The sequence below is a fragment of the Macaca nemestrina genome, chromosome 1 (assembly GCF_043159975.1).
Source record: "Macaca nemestrina isolate mMacNem1 chromosome 1, mMacNem.hap1, whole genome shotgun sequence".
Taxonomy (NCBI): Eukaryota; Metazoa; Chordata; class Mammalia; order Primates; family Cercopithecidae; genus Macaca; species Macaca nemestrina.
The window spans coordinates 200,256,394-200,275,318 of NC_092125.1; the positions used below are offsets into that span (position 1 = coordinate 200,256,394).

Consider the following 18,925-nt stretch of genomic DNA (forward strand, 5'->3'; position numbering starts at 1 on the left):
CAACATTCTTATTCCTGAATCTTCGAACAGTTGTCCCTTTATTTCCTTAGGATATATTTTTAGGAGGCAAATTTTGATACGTGACCTCAAAATTTCCTCTAGATATTGTAGCAATTTACGAGTCCACCAGAAGTCTATGAGAAGGCCTGCTACCCCACACAGTATCACTAGACATTGTCAATACTTTTTAGTCTTCACCGCTTAGATGGACAATAGGATATTTAATTGTCTTTGCTGCTTCTGGTTCTTTGTGTGTTTTTTGTTTGCACAATTTGTCTTTTTCCTATAGAGTGTTCAACTGGGCTCATTTCTAATTTCTAAATGAGTCTATAACTCATTTAGATTTCTCTTAAATCCAAGAATATTTAAGAATTTTTTCAGTTACTAAGTGGTTTATAGATTTTGTATGGTTTTCATTATTTTTATTTTGACTGTGTTGTGCCTTTTTTTTACTTTTTGAATGTTTTTCTTTTATTTGTGTTCCATGGGCATTGAAGAATATGAAAGGAGTACAAGGGGCTATATTTCTTTTACATAAAATGTATTATGCTTTCTTTCAAACAAAATACATTATGCTTCTGTATTGCTTTTTTTATTGTTAACTCTTCCTGTTGTTAGCTGATCTGTTGTAATTGGCTTTTTGTTCTAGTGATTTCAAAGTTCTATATCCCGTTTTTATTCTGCCAGTGATCTTGTGTTTTCATTAATTCAGTTCTCAACAGTAATTATCCTGTTCTTTACCCTCTTTTTATTTTGGAAATCTTGCTTTTGTTTTTATTTTGAGGAAACTACTTTTTCCGTTTCTAGACCACTCTTGACAGCCTACTTTTGTTTTTATCAATATGTTATCATCTTGTATCTCTGAGAATACTATTTGTGTTTTGTTTTACAATGTTGTCTGTTTTTTCCTGCGTCAACTGCATTTTGCACTTGAGCCATTTGGTTTGATTATTCAGCTGGATTCTTTATGTCCCATAAGTTTTATTGTTTATTTACTATCAAGTCATAACTAAGAGCTGGACTCTGGTACCAGCCTACCTGCCACTCTTATTTGCTATGTTGCTCAGGGAGCTCTTTAAGCCCTCTGTACCTCAGTTCTCTTATCTTTAAGATGATAAGTAAAGAGGGTACCCTCCTTAAGGTTGCTATGAGGATTGAGTGAGCATATATAAAGCACCTAGAACATGACTGGCATGTAATTCCCAAATGATGAGAACTCCCACCTGGAGCTAGGTGGATTGTCAATTTTACCCAAACAGAGTATTCCTAAGCACAGCAGGCTGTAAGTCACCCCTAAAGGATCTCAGGTGATGGGTGCTATACTGTAGGTGGGAGCAGGTGTGCCAGATGGGAAGGGACATGGGCTAGGCAGCAGGCTAGCCCATGAGGTTATTTCCAGGGGCACGGACAGGAGAAGCCTTTCAGGCGCATCTCCCTACCCTGCTTCAGCCCTGATCAAGCACTGGGGGTGACCAGAGGGATTTGTAGCCAGGTTTGCTCCAGCAAGCTGGGCAAGGATGGTCCCTTCCCAGGAGTGCCCAAGAGGCGAAGTGGTTGGCTGCAGGAATCTATGGTCAGGCTTACCTTTGGGTGTGGTCCAAGCTGGAACATGGGTCCTGCTTGGATGTGTGTGACAAGAGTGGAATGGAAGAATGGGGCGGATGGGCCATTGCACTCCATCCAGGCCTGGCAGCTGACGGCAGGAGGGCAGACCCATGAGCTGCTCTCTCCCTGTCACCCTTGCCTGTGTCATCCGTACATAGAACACAGAAGTTTCATCCTGTAGGAGTGGAACCTCTTCTCAGCTTCTAGTGTTGAGCTGGAGGGTTTTGTTTTGTTTTGGTTTGGTTTGGTTTTTAATAATCAGTGGGCCAGCTCAGATAAAACTTGGATAAGAAAGGGAGGGAAAGCCTTTTGCTCTTGGTCCTGCGCCTCTATCTAACATTTATTAAATACCTATAGCACACCAGGTTCTGAATCAGTTATTACTGTCCCCATTTTATAGATCAGATCATCGAGGCCCAGAAAGGATAAATGACCTTCCTTGAGATCTCACAATCACCCCGGATTGTGGATTTTGAACATGTTCTGTCTAACGTCAGTCTTTGCTCTTTCCAGTCTGCCATTCAGGCTGTGGTCTGATTCCATCTAACAAAATATGCATTGAATACCTGCTCTGTGCCAGAGACTGTGTGATGCTGTGCAGTTGGAAACACAAAGACCAGACCAAGCCAAGCCTTGTCTGCCAAGAGTTCACTTTCTAGTGGGGAAATAGTCAAACAGACAGCTACTTCCAAGATAAAATAAATGCTATAAGTGCAAGCCAAGCAATGGAGTTCAGTAACAGAGAAGAGAGAGAGGAGTTCAGTAACAGAGAAGAGAGAGAGGGACTGTAGAGGCAGTCTTTCCAGGTAGGGGTAGGAGAGCAAAAGCATGAGCATAGGGGAAAATATAGGATCTGACCACGAAAGGGCACTCACTTGACGTGGCTGGAGCTGCATGCATGTGGGCAAATAAGGCTGTGTGGGTAAAGAGGAGTCTTTACACACTGAAGGCCAAGACGAGAACTCTGAATGAATTTCTCAGCATAATAAGGAGCTGTTGGAACATTTTAAAGACAGTAACAACGTTCAGTTCAATTTAAAAACTTGGAGCATTTACTCAGTGCTGGGCATGCTGCCAGGCACGGGGGTATAAATATAAATAAGAAACAGCTTTTCCCCTTGAAGGTCTCAGTATTATAGATAGAAATTATATCAGTTAGGAATGAAAATAGAAAAACGGACTAAAGCTGGCTTCAACAGATGGGGGTTCATTTTTCTCCTGGAACAAGAACCTGAAGGTCCCATCCAGACCTGGTACCGCTGCTCAGGAAGCCATAACCTTTCTTCTTGCTCTGCCATCCCGAGATTTTCATCCTCATGGCTACCTACTTGGCTGCCGCAGCTCCAGACATTATGTCTGTGTTCCAGTCTAAAAGAAGAGGGAAGAGGAAAGGGCACGGAGCTCTCTCCTAATGAAAGTTTGCTTGTGTATTTGGGAAGGACCACTATCCTTAGAGATGTTGTCCTACATCTCATTAGTCAGAACTTGCCACGCCTGGCAGGGGAAAATGGGAAATCAATTTTGCTTTGCTTTTAGAACCTCAATAGTAAAGAGAAATGAGAAGTTTGGAAATGAAGCACAGATCATCCAACCCACAGTTTCTGCTATAGATTCTAAGATAATGTGATAACTGCTATAGTAGAAGTATGCACGAAACACAATAGAAAAGTGTCTGCGAGGACAGATCATAATTCTGTATGGCAGTTGGGAGTGGACTACAGAGAGGAAGCACTTTTATACTTTAAAGAACCGTAGGAGCTCCCCATGCAGGGTGGAGGTGAGGCCCTCCCAGGCATGTGAAAGGGAGGAAGATAGGAATATACACAGCTGCTTCTGGAAGAGCTCATTGTCTAGGGGGGATATGAGGACTTCAGGAAGATCTGTGGCAGCAGTGCAGAGGATAAATTGGCTGGGAAGCCAGGGAGGAGCCTAGGAGCACTGTTTGAGGGATCCTGGTTATATTCAAAAGAACTGAGTCATTTTGTATGTGCAAATGTGGTTAGGGTTGAAGCTATTGTTGACTGGCTTCATGGAGGGGGAAGGAGGAAGGGAGAGGAGACAGTCCTCTGCTGACGTGCTTTCCCTACAGAGGTCTGGGACCCATGGAAGGTGGAGAACTTCTCACTCTGGACACTCGGATTTCTGCTCCTGATGCCCATAAAGCTCATATTTGGCTAATAGTCCTTGTTTTTTAACTTTATGGATACTTCCTAATGATTCACATATAGGGAAAACTGAAAATTCCATTCTTGGATTTTGGTCACCATGCAGCAGGCATTGGGGGGCATGGTTTTGATTAACCAGGACCCCTGCCCAGTGGAACTTGTCTTCCTGGGAGGATGCTGGGCTAGAAAAACATCTGGTTGTGCCCGAAACCTGGATTCCCTTGCTGTCATTTCAGATCAGTCACAGGGCAGCAATTCCCCACTGTGGTCAGTGTTGCCTCCCTCCAGCCAGCAAGTGGGCAGCTGGCCCAGAGGAGGCAGAAGGCACCAGAAGTGAAGCTTGCATTCATAGCTCTTGCCAGGAATTATGGCCGCAGGTTCAGTAGCTTCCAGAGGGTTTATTTCTGAGCAACTACAGCAAGTTAAACCTTAAACAGAGAAGGTCCATGTACTTACACTGCAAGAGCTGACCTCCTAAAGGAACTGAACAGAGAAGCAAACACACAGTGGGGTATTCCTTTGTCAGATTTAAGGCTTCAACAAATCAGGGAATAGCCAAAAGGAATGTAAACATTTTTTGAAAGAGGGGATGTGGATAGCCTGGTAGGTATAAATGTAGCTTTGAGAATGGTGGCACTCTCTGGCCATTCAGCTTTTCGTGGAATACCTCTAGAGAAAGAAACTCAAACTACTTCAAATTATCCTCATACGATAATCCAACCGAGCTACACTGAGTAGTTGAATTGGCCAGCATGCATCAACTTGACTACCGGTTTAAGATCCTAAAACTGAATTCCAACATCTCTTAGTTGAATAAACTGTTCAACCAAAGAAATGCACATTCCCTGTGGGTTGACCATACTGAACCAGTATAGATCTCTCCCTTTCCAAAAATAAGTAAAGAAATAAGCAAAAAATACATAAAATAAACTTGTGTGATGCCACTTAACACATACCATTCATTAAAAGAGAAACATGTCCCTGAAAAAATACAAAATTTTTTTTCTAAAAATGTTTTACTATAATAGACAAGAAAATGTAAATGGGTATAGACATAATAATCTCATTTGAATATAAGAAATATGGATGATCAATAGAAGATAGATGATAGAATGCGGGAGGACAGATTCTGAGATAGACAGTGATGAAGGTGACAAAGGATGCGAAGAAATTAAACACACAGTAACAACTAAAATCCACGACAGCAGCATTTGCCTTGTAAGAAATAAAAGCATTGAAGTAGTAGACAAGCTAGACTCTAAGTAATGAAAAGTAGACAAACATGGAAGACAGAGTGCCAATCCAGGAAGCACAAATGCAGAACAGCAATGAAACGAAGCAAAAGGAATAATAAAATACAAAAGGCTACCATCTCCCCTGGGGAAAAGGTGGGGAGTGGGGTGACGAGGGCTAAAATGTTCTCAGTGAAGTGAAAGGATTCATTGAATTTCCAGGCAAAAATTAAAGTAGATACAACGTGATGAAAAATGAAATCATTGCAAGGGGTGAGAGTGCTTACTCCACAAAGTAATTCAGGGCTCTAGGCCTTGGGTGAGGTGGAAGGGAAAGCAGGAGGCAGAGGCAACCTCTGGAGCAGATCAAGGGTATAGGAGCTCAGGATGGATCATAGAAAATCCCTACGAGCATTTGGCAAAACCAGCTCACACAAGCAAGTACACAGTCATCCCTCATTCTATAAAATATTCATTTGCAAAACCACTACAACTAATCCAACCCTCCTAAGACTCCTTTTCTTTAACATAATACCAAAGTCCAAAGCCAGTGGTGTTATTGGTCCCAAGAAGTGTTGATTCAGCCAGGAAATATAATTCACTTACAAAGGTGACATATTATTCTCAGATATGCACAAAAGCCACATAAAATTGGCTCTCATAGGCTTCCTGAGGAACTTACAAAAACATTGTAGGAGGCTGAACAGTGGCCCCCCAAAGATGTCAGGTTCTAATGCATGGAACCTGGAAATATTGCCTTCTTTGGATCAAGGATCTCTGCAGCTGTGATTAAGGATTTTGAAATGAAGGGGCTATCCTGGATTATCTGGGTGAGCCCTAGATGCAACCACATGCAACTTTGTAAGAGAAAGACAGAGGTTTTGTACACATAAAGGAGAAGGTGATTCAAAGACAGCAGTAGAGGTTAGAGTGATATAGCCATAAGCTAAGGAATGCCAACAGCATCAGAAGTTGGAAGAGGCAGGAATAGAGTCTATTCTGGAGCTTCCAGAGGGGGCATGGCCCTACTGACACATTGACTGAAGCACAGCAATACTGATTTCAGATGTCTGGCCTCCAGAACTATGAAAGAATAAATTTCTGGTTTTGTTTATTTTTGTTTGTTAGTTTGATTGATTGATTTGGATTCTCGCTCTGTTGCCCAGGCTGGAGTACAGTGGCGTGATCTCGGCTCACTGCAACCTCCACCTCCTGGGTTCAAGTGATTCTCCTGCCTCAACCTCCCGAGTACCTGGGGTTAAAGGCACCCACCACCACACCCGGCTAATTTTTGTACTTTTAGTAGAGACGGGGTTTCACCATGTTTGTCAGGCTGGTCTAGAACTCCTGACCTCAGGTGATCCACCTGCCCAGGCCTCCCAAAGTGCTGGGATTACAGGCATGAGCCACCATGCCCGGCCAAATTTCTGTTGTTTTAAGCCACCAAGTTTGTTGTAATATGTTACAGCATCCATAGGAAGCTAATACAGACATATAATTTTTAGCCTACTGAGATGTTTAGAAAAACTACTTGGTACTAAGAATTGGTGACCATGAAAGACTGTGCATAACTTGGGCCTGTAGTCTCTACTTATATTGTCAATGGTTTGATGGTCGGGGGAGGGCATAGGGAAAAGTAAAACCTTTTTAAGATTTACTGTCTTACATAAGAAGAAGTAAAATGGTATAATATATTATTTTTCTTAAATTTGATGATTAGGGAAAATACAAGTTTAGGAGTACTTTTGAAAATGCTTAAAGACAACCACCCATAGAATTTAAAACAAAATGTGTACTTTGCAAATCAATAAAGAAAACTTAAAAACTAAGAAATATAACCCAAAAAAGCAAGAAAATATAATAAACAAAAGCATAAAACACAGCCAGGCATGGTGTCTCATGCCTGTAATCCCGGCACTTTGGGAGGCTGAGGGAGGTGAATCACTTAAGGCCAGGAGTTCGAGACCAGTGTGGTCAACCCAGCTTAAACCCCATCTCTACTAAAAATAGAAAAATTAGCCGGGCATGGTGGCACGCACCTGTAGTCCCAGCTACTCAGGAGGCTGAGGCCCGAGAATCACTTGAACATGGGAGGTGGAGCTTATTGTGGGCTGAGATGACTCCACTGCACTCCAGCCTGGGTGCCAGAGTGAGATTCTGTCTCAAAACAAAACAAAACAAAAAAGCATAAAACAGGATGGTGGAAATAAGCTCGTATTATTACCAACAGTAATGGCTAACTGATATAACAGATAATCCCCGAATCTCACAATAAAGGTTAATTTTTCACACACTTCACAGTCCAGTGCCACTCTGCAGTGGGAACAGGGTCCTGGGTGGGGCTGGAGGTATCTATCCCACAAAGTAATTCAAGGCTCCAGGCCTCATGTAGAGAAAAGAGAATGCGGGGAGTGGAGGCAGCCTCTGGAGCAGATCAAGGTTACAGGAGCTCAGGATGGGCAGGAGACTGGGAGGGTGACCGGATATAAGGCCCAGAGCACAAAAGTGCTATCATCTGAGGCTTCTCTGAAGGATCGGCAAAGAACTAAGGTCAGGTGCCTGAGCAGAGTGCAAAACTCAGATGCTGAGCAAAGGGTCTGCAGAGGGAGCAAACACAGGCTCCCAGAGAGAGGCCCCAAGATGATGGTGCACAGGAAAAGGAAGCCAATACGGTAACGTGTAGAGCAACTACTGACTGACCTGTGGCAGGGAAAGCAGGAGTTGTAAGGAGCTATGAGCTGGGAAACATTCATATTGCAAGGCAAAGATTCTTGGGTTGGATAAAATTTAAAAGAATGCTGCTAAACAGAAGAACAACAAAATTTCAAAAATAAAAGGTTGGGACAAAAGAATAGCATGAGAACACATGGAAGTAAAAAGCAGGGATCACAATATTGCTTTTCTTTAAAAAAAAAAAAAAAAAGATAAAATTCAAGGTTAAGTAACATTAAAAGAGACACAGGGAATGCTTTCATATGATCAAATGCATGGTCCACAATAATGCTAACAGTCGTGAATCTTTCTGCACTAAGTAACCTAATGAGAAAACATAAAGCAAAATCTGTCAGAAATATGAGGAGAAATTGACAATCCTTATAGGAAACTTTAGCACATCTCTCTTAGTCAAGTAAAAAATATAATAAATTGAACAAAAATGGAATTATTTTAGGTGATTTTACTATTTGATGATTTTTAATACTATGTGCTAGATGCTTTATATGTGATTTCATTTATGATAATACTCTTAGCAATGCTGCTTGATAGATTGAAATTACAGCCATTTTACATGGGGTAAACTGAGGCTCTGCCGGGTCACCAAATTAGCTCTCTCAGAACTAGTATTTGAGGCCGGCGCAGTGGCTCACGCCTGTAATCCCAACACTTTGGGAGGCCGAGGCAGGCGAATCACAAGGTCAGGAGATTGAGACCATCCTGGCCAACATGGTGAAACCCCGTCTCTACTAAAAATACAAAAATTAGCTGGGTGAGGTAGCATGCACCTGTAATCCCAGCTACTCGGGAGGCTGAGCCAGGAGAATAGCTTGAACCCAAGAGGCGGAGATTGCAGTGAGCCGAGATGGCACCACTGCACTCCAACCTGGCGACAGAGCAAGGGAAAAAAAAAAAAAAGAACTACAATTTGAACCCAGGTCTTTGGCCCCACAACCAGTGTTTTTACTTTATGGAAACATTTCTTCCAAGGACAAAGATACATTGGCCCCTCACAGAATCCCTGACACCGACAGGGCAGACTCTGGACTCTGTCTAGTGATAGGCAGTCTCAGAGCCTCTGGCTACAGGGTGATGAGGAAGAGAGGGCAGCTGGCCGGAGGTCGCCCAGCACGTTAGAGGGAAGCACAAGGTCACAGCCTAAGTCCAAGACACCAGTCACTACCCTGGAACATTCTGCGGCGTTTTCAGTGACCTGAAGCCCAGTTTTATTTTTCCACTTTAGAAAATAACCAAAGAATCTTTTATTTCTTTTGAATGCCAGCTGGTCCCTGAAGAGAAAAGCCTTTTATTTTGCTCTAGACACCAATGCTGGATTTGGGCTTTGGGCTGTCTTCTCAGTTTTTGCTCTTTGGATAGCATGGTACTTAATTATTATTGTCTGCTGTTATGATCATGGTTTAATTGTTAGTTTGCAGCTCGGGCAGCTTAGAGGGGGGCATTTGATAAAACAAGTATTATTTTCTTATTGCCCTTTCCAATGTCACCAAGGATAATTTCAGCTGCATTCTCATGTGGGGACAGGAGTGATTTCTGACCCCCTTTCCCCTGCAGCAGCTGTTCATTCACGTGCCATTTTCCCCTAATGTAAAGATCCACCATCGTGACTCACATCAGTGAAGGGTTTATTGTGTTCCTGCGGTGGTGGCTGTTGGTTAGGAGCATCCAAAGCCCTTTCATATTCTGGGGCCCAGTCAGAAGGCAAGTAAAATCAACATGTCAAGGTGCCATGAATTTTTTTTCTTTTCTCATTTTTGCATGCCTTTCCAATTTGCAATGGGATAGAGATAAACTGCCTATAAGCAGGGAGGTGGGAACCTTTTTTTTTTTTTTTAATACCTAGTGTGTCCAAGTTTCCTTCAGACTAAAAGAACTGAGGACCATAATCCCAGAAGCAAGTTTTGCCTGTGGACAGCACTTGAGAGGGATAGGCCCCTGCAGTGAGAATCTACTGTCCTCCCAACTTCTCAGATCTAGGCTCTGGTAGAAAATCTCCTGTTGCTGAAGCTGAGTGTCATGAACCTTACACTAGCCTCAACAAAGCACAGTGGAGTCTCAGAGGGGGCTGGTGGGAAGAGGTAAGGGAGTGAGGGCCAGGTGGGTGCACCCTTAGCTAGGGCCTGCTGTTAGTTGGTGGGGGGGAGGGTGGGTGTTGCAGTGGGAGGTGGAACTCTGAAAACACCATGAGGAAAGGCATGTGGAGATCTCAGACTTGAACAGGAATATCTGCACATCCCAGGATGTCCCTGCAATCAGCAATGAAGTCAATATCCAGCACCCGCAGGGCAAGCAGAACTTCAGGGCAGCCCCACCAAAGAATGGGAGGGAGAACCAGGGGCCCAGTGAGACCCAGCTACCTGAGCTGGCATACTTGCTGGAGTTAGACTGCAGATTATCATGAGTGCCCAAGATGCAACCCAGGCAAACCAGATACCAGACTTAGGAGACCAACTCAAAAGCCCTTCTTTGGTGGAACCCCTCGCTCGCTGCCCTCAGCACTGCCCCAGCACCAGGGAAACTGCTCTCACTAGGAGAATGGGGACTATGACTTCCGTGCTTCTCTGCAGCTTGGACATTATCACCATTCCCTGAGCCACCGCTTCAGCTCTCAGCCACCGGCACCTCATGCTTTGTCTTCCTGAAGAGCTTGTCATTTCCTGGGTGGGCCAACCTCTACATCCCATCTGTATCTTTGCATACCCTCTTTTCTCTGCCCACATTCTGTCCCCTTCTCACCCTCCTCACCCACTCCCTTCATCTGGACTCATCCTGTTAATCTCTCATCTCTCTTTTCTCTTATAAAGATATCAGACTCAGCTCAGTAGTTACCTGTCCCAGGAGGCCTGGTCTCATCTCCCTGACCTAAGTTAGGGACCTTCTCTGTACATACCTTTACTGTAGATTGTACCACAGGCAGGGGGTGGAAGCATGCCATATTCCTATCTGAATCACCAGTGCCTTGTACTTACTATTTATAGATTTAAAGTATGACTATCAGTATCACTATAGGCTCAGGGAACCTACAGGGCTGAATTTAAAAAGTGTGAGACTGTGGTTGCAGTATCCCAGTTTCTCCCAGGTTTAGACTCAGCAGCGAGCTCTGGCCCAGGTTCTGTGTGGCTAGATTCTATGTCTTTGGTAGTGTAGAGCACCAAAGATACCGCTGTAAGATCCAAGGGGCTGGATGTGAGTGGTGAAGGAAGAGCTCAAAACTTCCAGAGAAATAGGAAGTATCTTCCTTAGTATATAGAATTTGTTTGAGTTGCCTCTTGTAGAGTGACAGATGCTTGGCAAGGACAGTGGGTGAGTTTGGATGAACTACAGGGGTCCCTGAAAGCTGGTGAGCCATTCTTTCATTCATCAATTCAATCAGACAACATTCACCAAGGGGCTAGTACGGGTCAGGCCGCATGCTGGGTACCGGAGATATAGAAGTGAATGTGACACTGGCACAAGAGTTAAGGGATTCAGCAAGACAGGGAAGTCAACAGATGACTCTGATAGAGCAGGGGCCTGTAGAGGGAGCATCTCTCCATACTGCAGGGATGGGGAGGATGAGGAGAAGCCTGTGGAAAAGCTGCCCACTAGATGTGAGGCACCTACCAGTACACATCAGTCAGGGGGTAGAAGAATTTACTAGGGCTGCTGCAACAAACTGAATAGCTTAAGATAACAGAAATGTGTTTTGTTCACAGTTCTAGAGGCTAGAAGTCCAAAATCATGTTCTCAGTGGGCCAAGGTCCCTCTGGAAATGCTGGGGAAGAATCTGTCTCATGTCTCTCATAGCTTCTGGTGGTTGCCAGGAACCCTTGGCATTCCTTGTCTTGCAGACACATTACTTCTATCTGTGCCTCCATCACATGATCTCCTTCCCTGTGTCTCCCTCATGTCTCTATATCCAAATCTCCCTCTCTTTTCTCTTATCATGATATCAGTCATTGGATTTAGGGCCCACCGTAATCCAGTATGCCCTTCTTGTCATAACTTGATCACATCTGATTATATTTCCAAATAAGATCAAAGTCACAGGTACCAGGGGTAAGGACTTGAGCATATCCTTTTGGGGGACACAAGTCAACCCACTACAGGTGGCATGGGGGCATGTGCAAGGGGAACTTCCAAGCAGAGAGAAGGCTCTGAAGCAAGAGAATAAGAAGGAAATCAGTAAAGGGTGAGAAGAACGGGAGAAGGCAACTGGGGCAGCCCAGGAGGGACTTGGTGTGTCCCCTCGGAAGTCTGACTTTATCCTATAGACAAGGAGGAGAGACTGGGTCAGAGGAGCGGTTCAGAAGGATCACCCTGGTCCTGATGGAAAAGGTGGATTGAAAGGATGGGAGGGAAACTGGATCCCGGAAGGCCAGTTACACTTTCGATGCCTCTGAATATGCTTTTCCCTCTTTTGCCATCTTCCTCTCCCTCAGTTTCTCCACACTTTCCTTTCTTCAAAACTCTTTCAAAGACACTGCCTCCTTGAAGCTTTCCTTGCCTCTTCAAATTAAAAGAAGAAGATGGTGTAAAAGAAAGTCCTTTGGTGCCAGACATGGTTTGAATACCGGCTCTGACCCTTGCTAGTTGCCTCTGTTAATCCCTTGGAACTTCAGTTCTTCCACAGCAAAATAGTGAGAATTCACTCTCAACTGCAAGGTGTTATGAGGATACTCGGCAATGTACATAAAGCATTTGGCACATAGGAGATTTTCTACAAACATTTAGCTCTTTTTCTCCTCCGGTTATTTTGATGGCATCTTATTTATCCCACTCTTTAGCACCTATGGCATATATTATTATGTTTTGGGTGTCTCCTTCAATAAGTTTCCTCCAGGACAAACGCGGAGCCTTGCACATTTCTGCAGCTCTCAACACAGAACTTGACAGGCAACGTGCTTCATTCCTCTTCCCTGGAAATGGCCTGTTTTGTGTTTGTGGCCCAAAGAAACGCGCACGCAGACAAGCAGGTCATCAATAGGAAGGCAGATCTTTTCACCTCTTTCCCCCACTTCAGTTTCTCCTACCTGGGGGCACAGTGCAAGGGGGAGGGGGCCGAAAACTTTTTTCAGGATATCAAAAGTCAGAAGAAGACCCAGTGTTCACCTACGGGGGAGCTGCTCACACAAACCCCAGCGTCTGGTATGGCCTGGAATTCTCTCTATTGATCAGAACTGCTCATTAGCATTTATAGACTCTGATTTCTATAAGATGAGAAAAGTATTCAATAAGAGTCTTAATAAATGTTGTTGGGTTTGGCAAACCAAGTCTTTACTGGCGACCATCAGAGGTTTATAATAAAAGGGGTCACTGGCCCCCTGTGGCAGCCCCTAGCTAATTTCCCTGCATCCACTCTTGCCCTTGTCAATCTTTTCTTACCCAGGCACCAAGAGTGATCTTAAAATGTAAATCGGAACCTGTCAGATCTCAGCTTAAAATATACCAGTGACTTCCCTCAGCTCCTATAGTGCACGCTGAACATCTTCCCCCCACCACAGAGTCCTGCCAGCCCTGACCCTGCCTGCCTCTCCTGGCCCAGTGTCAGCCTCCATGGCCTTTCCACTGGGGCCTTTGCACATACTGTCCTTTATTCACCACAGGCTTCCTCCCACCTCTCGCCCCGCCTGCTGTCCACATGGCTTGGCATCTTGCTTAAATGTCACCTCCTTAGAAGGTCTTCTCCGGCCACTCTCTCTGAAGTGGATACTCTGCCTCAGCACTCTGCCATGTCCTGCCCTGTGCTGGACACAGCTGATAATTTTTGAGTGAGTTTGTGTCTGGGGGGTTATTGCCCATCTCCAGAAGCTCCCGGGGAATGGCACCCTGTCTGTCATCTTCACTGTTATACTGCAGCACCCCGCATATGGGAGGAGCTTAAGTGAACGAGTGCCGAAAGGGGCTTGAACTTGAGCCTCTGTCCTTTCCGTTGCCAACTTGTATTGTTTGTGCACACAGAGAACCCCGCCTCCTCCTCCCCTCTTCTGCACTCCTCTCCACAACATCAGTGCCAAGCCTTTCACTTTGTCTGTTTATCAGATCAGCTAAGCCCAATGCAATGAACTGGCATTTTTAATTCATATCAGCTTATGTATGACTCACATGTAAACTGTTGATGACTGATAGAGCCTCTCCAGCCCCTGCCTAGCTCTCAACCACAACCTCTTCCTCCTAGAGATGTGGGCAGCATTGTCAGGAGAAAGAGTAGAAGCACTAAGGTCTGACCTGGATTAGTATTAAATAATAGCAATTCCAGCTTACTGTCTAACCAGCCCATGACCTTGGGCAAGTTACCTACCCTCTCAGAGCCTTAGTATTCTCATTGTTAAAGATGAGACTAGTCCTACCTACAAAATAAAGATGCTTGCATGGACTCCATGGGCTAATGTGAAAGTGCCTTATACACAGTGGTTGTTATGGAAACACATTTTCTTTCATGTCTATTTAGTCCCCATATTCTTGCTTTTCTCAGCTTCCTGTCAGACTGGGGTTTCATTTATTCATTCATTGATTCACTCACTCATTCATTCAGTTGTTCACCCTCAGGATTTCACATGGCCTCTAGAGTCAGTCTCTAACTAGAGCACGATAAAGCCCAAACTCCCATAGCTAATTTTGAGACTCTCGTTCTCTTCCCTCTCACAATCCAGCTGTATTCTCTATGGCATCCTGATACCACCTGAACTCAAGTATGGAGTTGCCTTTCTTCCCGGACAGCTTCACCTTCTGTCTGCCTCCGGATCTTATCTCATGTTATTAAATCCAAAGAAAGCACTCTCCTTTCACACCACCCAAACTTCAGGTCTCATTTCCTTTTGCCTTCCCTGATGAGTGTGGCCCACAGCAACCTCTTTTCTGAGAGCACGTACAGCCACACCACACGGCTGGCACTTGGTCTCCTCTTGGCTGCCGATTTCACAGTGCATTGATCACTGCAGAGAAAGCAGAGAAGGCAGGGGGCAGCCTGGCACAGCAGTGAGTATGCATGTTTGTGCTCTGTCCTAGGGATCTCCTTCTCCCTCTTTTCTATCAAATGTGGGGCCCTAGCCTCACACAGGTCCGGGTTTTGAGGAATCCTTTCCTATATCTATAAAAGATTCCACCTAGGAAATCCAAGAGATTCTCTTGGTTTCTAAGAGTACTAACTAGTGACTGAAAGTAAGAAACACACACACACACACACATATATATATATACATATATATCTGACAATAAATAACTAGAAAACGTAACTAAACATTAAATCTCATTCACAATAGAACCAAAACCATAAACTTATGGACTGTCAAAGAGGAAATTTAACAAGAGGTGTGCAAAGAAGAAAACCATAACAAAAATGAAAAACATAAAACTTTGCAAAGTACATAAACTAAGTTATCTACAATGTTCCTGTCAGGGGAAAATTAGTAACACAAAGATATCAATTATCTCCAAATTAATCAATGTGTGTATAATTCCAATCAAAATCTCAATCACATTTTTTGGGACTTGGTAACCATAAAGTTCATCTAAAAGAGTAAATTTGGGGAATTAGTAAGTTTTAGGTAAAAAAATCAAAATTTGAGAATATGGAAACCCAAGTAAGCTGAGTAGCTGTATTCCTGGTACCACAAGTAGATTCTAGTATAGGGAAAGGAGAGACCACTGGAATTGAGAGAAGAGTCCAGAAACAGCCCACAACCAAGGGGACATTTCAAACCAGTAGGAAGAATCAGGATTCTTCAGCTATGAGCGTGTCATCATCCATGGGCATCATGGGCACCATCCAAAATGTCAGACACATCCTAGGCAAGCAAGGCCTGGTTCCACACTCATGAAAATTATGATCTAGTTAGGGAGAAGCATGGTCTACAAATAAGTACACTAAAGATAGACTGGTAGATGCTACGGAGGGAGTAAACAGATGTTTTGGTAGGCAAAGTGTGGAAAAGGCTACTTTAGATAGGTGTTGGGACAATTGAGTGTCAATTTGGAAGAATAATGAACTTATTAGCCTCAAAAAATGAAACTAGCCAGGCGCAGTGGCTCACACCTGTAATCCCAGGACTTTTGGAGGCTGAGGCAGGAGGATTGCTTGAATCCCAGCATTCAAGAGCAACCTGAGCAACATAGAAAAACCCCATCCCTACAAAAAATAAAATTAGTCAAACATGGCGGCATGTGCCTGTGGTCTCAGCTACTCAGAAGGTTGTAGTGAGCTATGATTGCACCACTGAACTCCAACCTGGGTAACAGACATACCCTGTCTCAAAAAAAAAAAAAAGAACAAAAGAAAAAAGAAAAAGAAAGAAACTATACAAGTCCCAGGAAAGTATTAAAGTTTTGATTAAAGTTTTGTTTGTTTTTGAATCATTGGGTGGGGGAGAGGTTTGCCCAAGCATAACATGACATCCAGTATCCTTAAAGGAAAATATTAACATATTTGATTACATAAAATGAATCACTTCTATACCAAAAGGGATACCACAAACCAAAGTTAAATGAGAAAAAGTCACCAGACACTAGGAGAAAAGATTAGCAACAACTATATCATATAAAAGAGAAATCAAAATATATAAGATAAATAAAAGTCATAATATATAAGTAGAATTTTAAAAGTTTGCATCCATCAATTAAGATGGATAAAGAATTTGAAAGATACAAGTGCCCAGTAAATATGTGCAAAGATACCCAACCTTACTAAATCATCTAAACTCAAAACTGCCAGCAAGATTCCATTGTGGCCTAGCAGATGGGGGAGCATTTTCATAAAGAATATATTTACAACATTATAATATCTAATGCTGATGAGGTGAAGTTTAGAGAGAATAGTAACATCAATACTGATTAGTGAGAATATAAATTTAAACAATCACTTGAGAGGATTATTTAGCAGGATTTATTTTAAAATTTTTAAATAGATGCCCTTCTCCCCCCAGAATTACTTTGGCAAGTCAACTGAAATAGCCACAGAAATGCAGAAAGCTAAGTAAATATGGGAATGTTCCTTGCAATTTCATGTGAAATTGTGTTATATAACAATGTCTGTTTCTGCAGGAAAAAAAAAAAAAATGAGGGTGATGTTTTGTCCATGATGTAGTATTAAATGAAGAAAGAAAGTTATAGAAAACTACATAAAATATGTCTCATTTTCAGGGAACAATGTATATGTGCGCTCACTGAAAAAAGCTCTGCAAGCATATGTACCAAACCTACTATTAATTGAATAGCTCTGGAGAACAGGTTGGCTGTGTGAAAGAGGGACTTTTTTTAAATTCAGTACATCTGTATATTGTTTGCCTTTTCTCTGCCTCGAGTATGTCTTATTTTTAAAATTTAAAAAGATGTTTTTAAAAAGAGATAGTGATAAATGGATTGGATCCTGAAACACAAAAAAAGACATCAGTGGAGAAACTGGTGAAATTCAAATAAAGTCTGGAGTGCAGCTCATAGTAAGTGTGCCAACATTGCTTTCTTAGTCGTGACAAATGCACCATGGAAATGTAAGATGTTAGCAATAGAAGACACGGTGAAGGGTCTATGGGAACACTGCACACTATCTTTGCAACTTTTCTGTAAGTCTAAAATTGTTCCACAATAATAAAAAATGGATTAAGAGAGAGAATCACACAGGCTTGTAGCCAAGATATCTTTGGCTGTTGGAATCTTTGGTTCCAGAAAAATTCAGGTTACTACTTGAGCTCCCTTGATCTGAGAGCTCTGTCTGTGTCCTGCAGACCCCCACACAGGGAGACCCCTATCTGGCCTCCTGAGGTCTGCAGAGATTATCTAAGACAGGCCTATATATAGCTAATATCCCCAGAGTTCTGCTCTGGGAAACCGAGGTATGAGGTCACCCCTACCTGCACCGTGGCTGGGCCAGCTTCTCAGAGACTCCACAGTTCCCCCTGCCTTCTAGCCCCAATTATTATTTATTTTACCTATATCCTTTGTCCAAGCCAGATCCTGCCTTCTCAGTATTCCCCTCCCAACCTAGAATGGTAACAATATGGGCTCAGGGAGAGGTCTGTGGGCTATGTAAGGTTGAGGAGAGGGATGCAGTCTGACAATGGCAACATGGAGCTCATAATAAGAAAAGGATGCACAGAAGCTACACTTCTCACTCTTGCACCCATTGCTGGAGGCCCCATTGGGAGGAGCTGGCCTGGTGAAATCATAAGGATGCTGCCAGATGCTGCCTTCTCTCCTTTCCTGCTGGGCTTCATAGGTTTAGGGCTTTGTAGGTTTAGGGCCAGGCTTCGTAGGTTTACAACCTTCTGACCAGAAGCCCCTGGAAAGAAGGGGCTGAGCCCAGATGACCGCTGCCTCTTCTCTCCATGCAGGCTACACTTCCTGGTGTTTGACACAGAGGAGGTTCACGACGTGCTGCGCATCTGGGATGGGCCTGTGGAGAGCGGGGTTCTGCTGAAGGAGCTGAGTGGCCCAGCCCTGCCCAAGGACCTGCACAGCACCTTCAACTCGGTCGTCCTGCAGTTCAGCACTGACTTCTTCACCAGCAAGCAGGGCTTTGCCATTCAATTCTCAGGTCTGTGCGTGCCCTCTGCCAGCCCCACTCCACATATCCTGACACATGGCACCCACCTCCCTCTGGCCCTTGCTTTCCTTCACCCCTCAGTCCATGTAAGGATAGTTATTGAGCATCTGCTATGTGCCTGGTACATAGTTAGCACCTGTTCAAATGTCTGTGCTGAGCTCACTCTGGTAGGGAAGACAGGTGGGTTAATAGACACTTACATGCAAATAGGTAAGCATCTGGATGGAGACATACGGACTATAATGGTCACCTTGGAGCATCAAGGAAGATGTTCCAGAAAAGATGATGTCCAAGCTCAGACCCGAAGGACAAGCAGAAGTTACTCAAGAAAAGAAAGTGTTTCAAGGAGCAAGTAGTCATCTATGACAAGGAAGGGTGCCACTGAAATGGACTTTGGAGGACTTGTGCATCCCTATTACATGGAAAACAGAGAAAAGGGCATCTTAGGTGCAAAGAACACATGAACAAGTGTAGATGCAGGAATGTGGGTTCCGGAAGTGGAGGGCTACCCCATGTGACTGAAGCACAGGGAATGAGGAGGGATGTGGGAGGTACAAGTAGATGGTGGCTTGGGGCACGGTTATGAATGAGCTGATGGGACATGCTGCACGCTCGGGTTCTTAGTTGAGTGCAGGTTTCAGCAAAGACTGGAAGCCAACATGAGTCATCTACGTTTT

At 43.7% G+C, this 18,925-nt stretch overlaps 1 protein-coding gene across 11 annotated transcripts in view; it reads left to right on the forward strand.

Moving 5' to 3' along the window:
- LOC105495216 (CUB and Sushi multiple domains 2) overlaps positions 1-18,925 on the forward strand; it is a 656,530-nt gene that overhangs the window by 486,956 nt on the left and 150,649 nt on the right. For all 11 annotated transcript variants that reach the window (XM_071096465.1, XM_071096467.1, XM_071096468.1 and 8 more), the window contains one exon: positions 18,037-18,239. In XM_071096465.1, the coding sequence (XP_070952566.1) occupies positions 18,037-18,239 (203 nt within the window). The remainder of the gene's footprint in view (positions 1-18,036; positions 18,240-18,925) is intronic.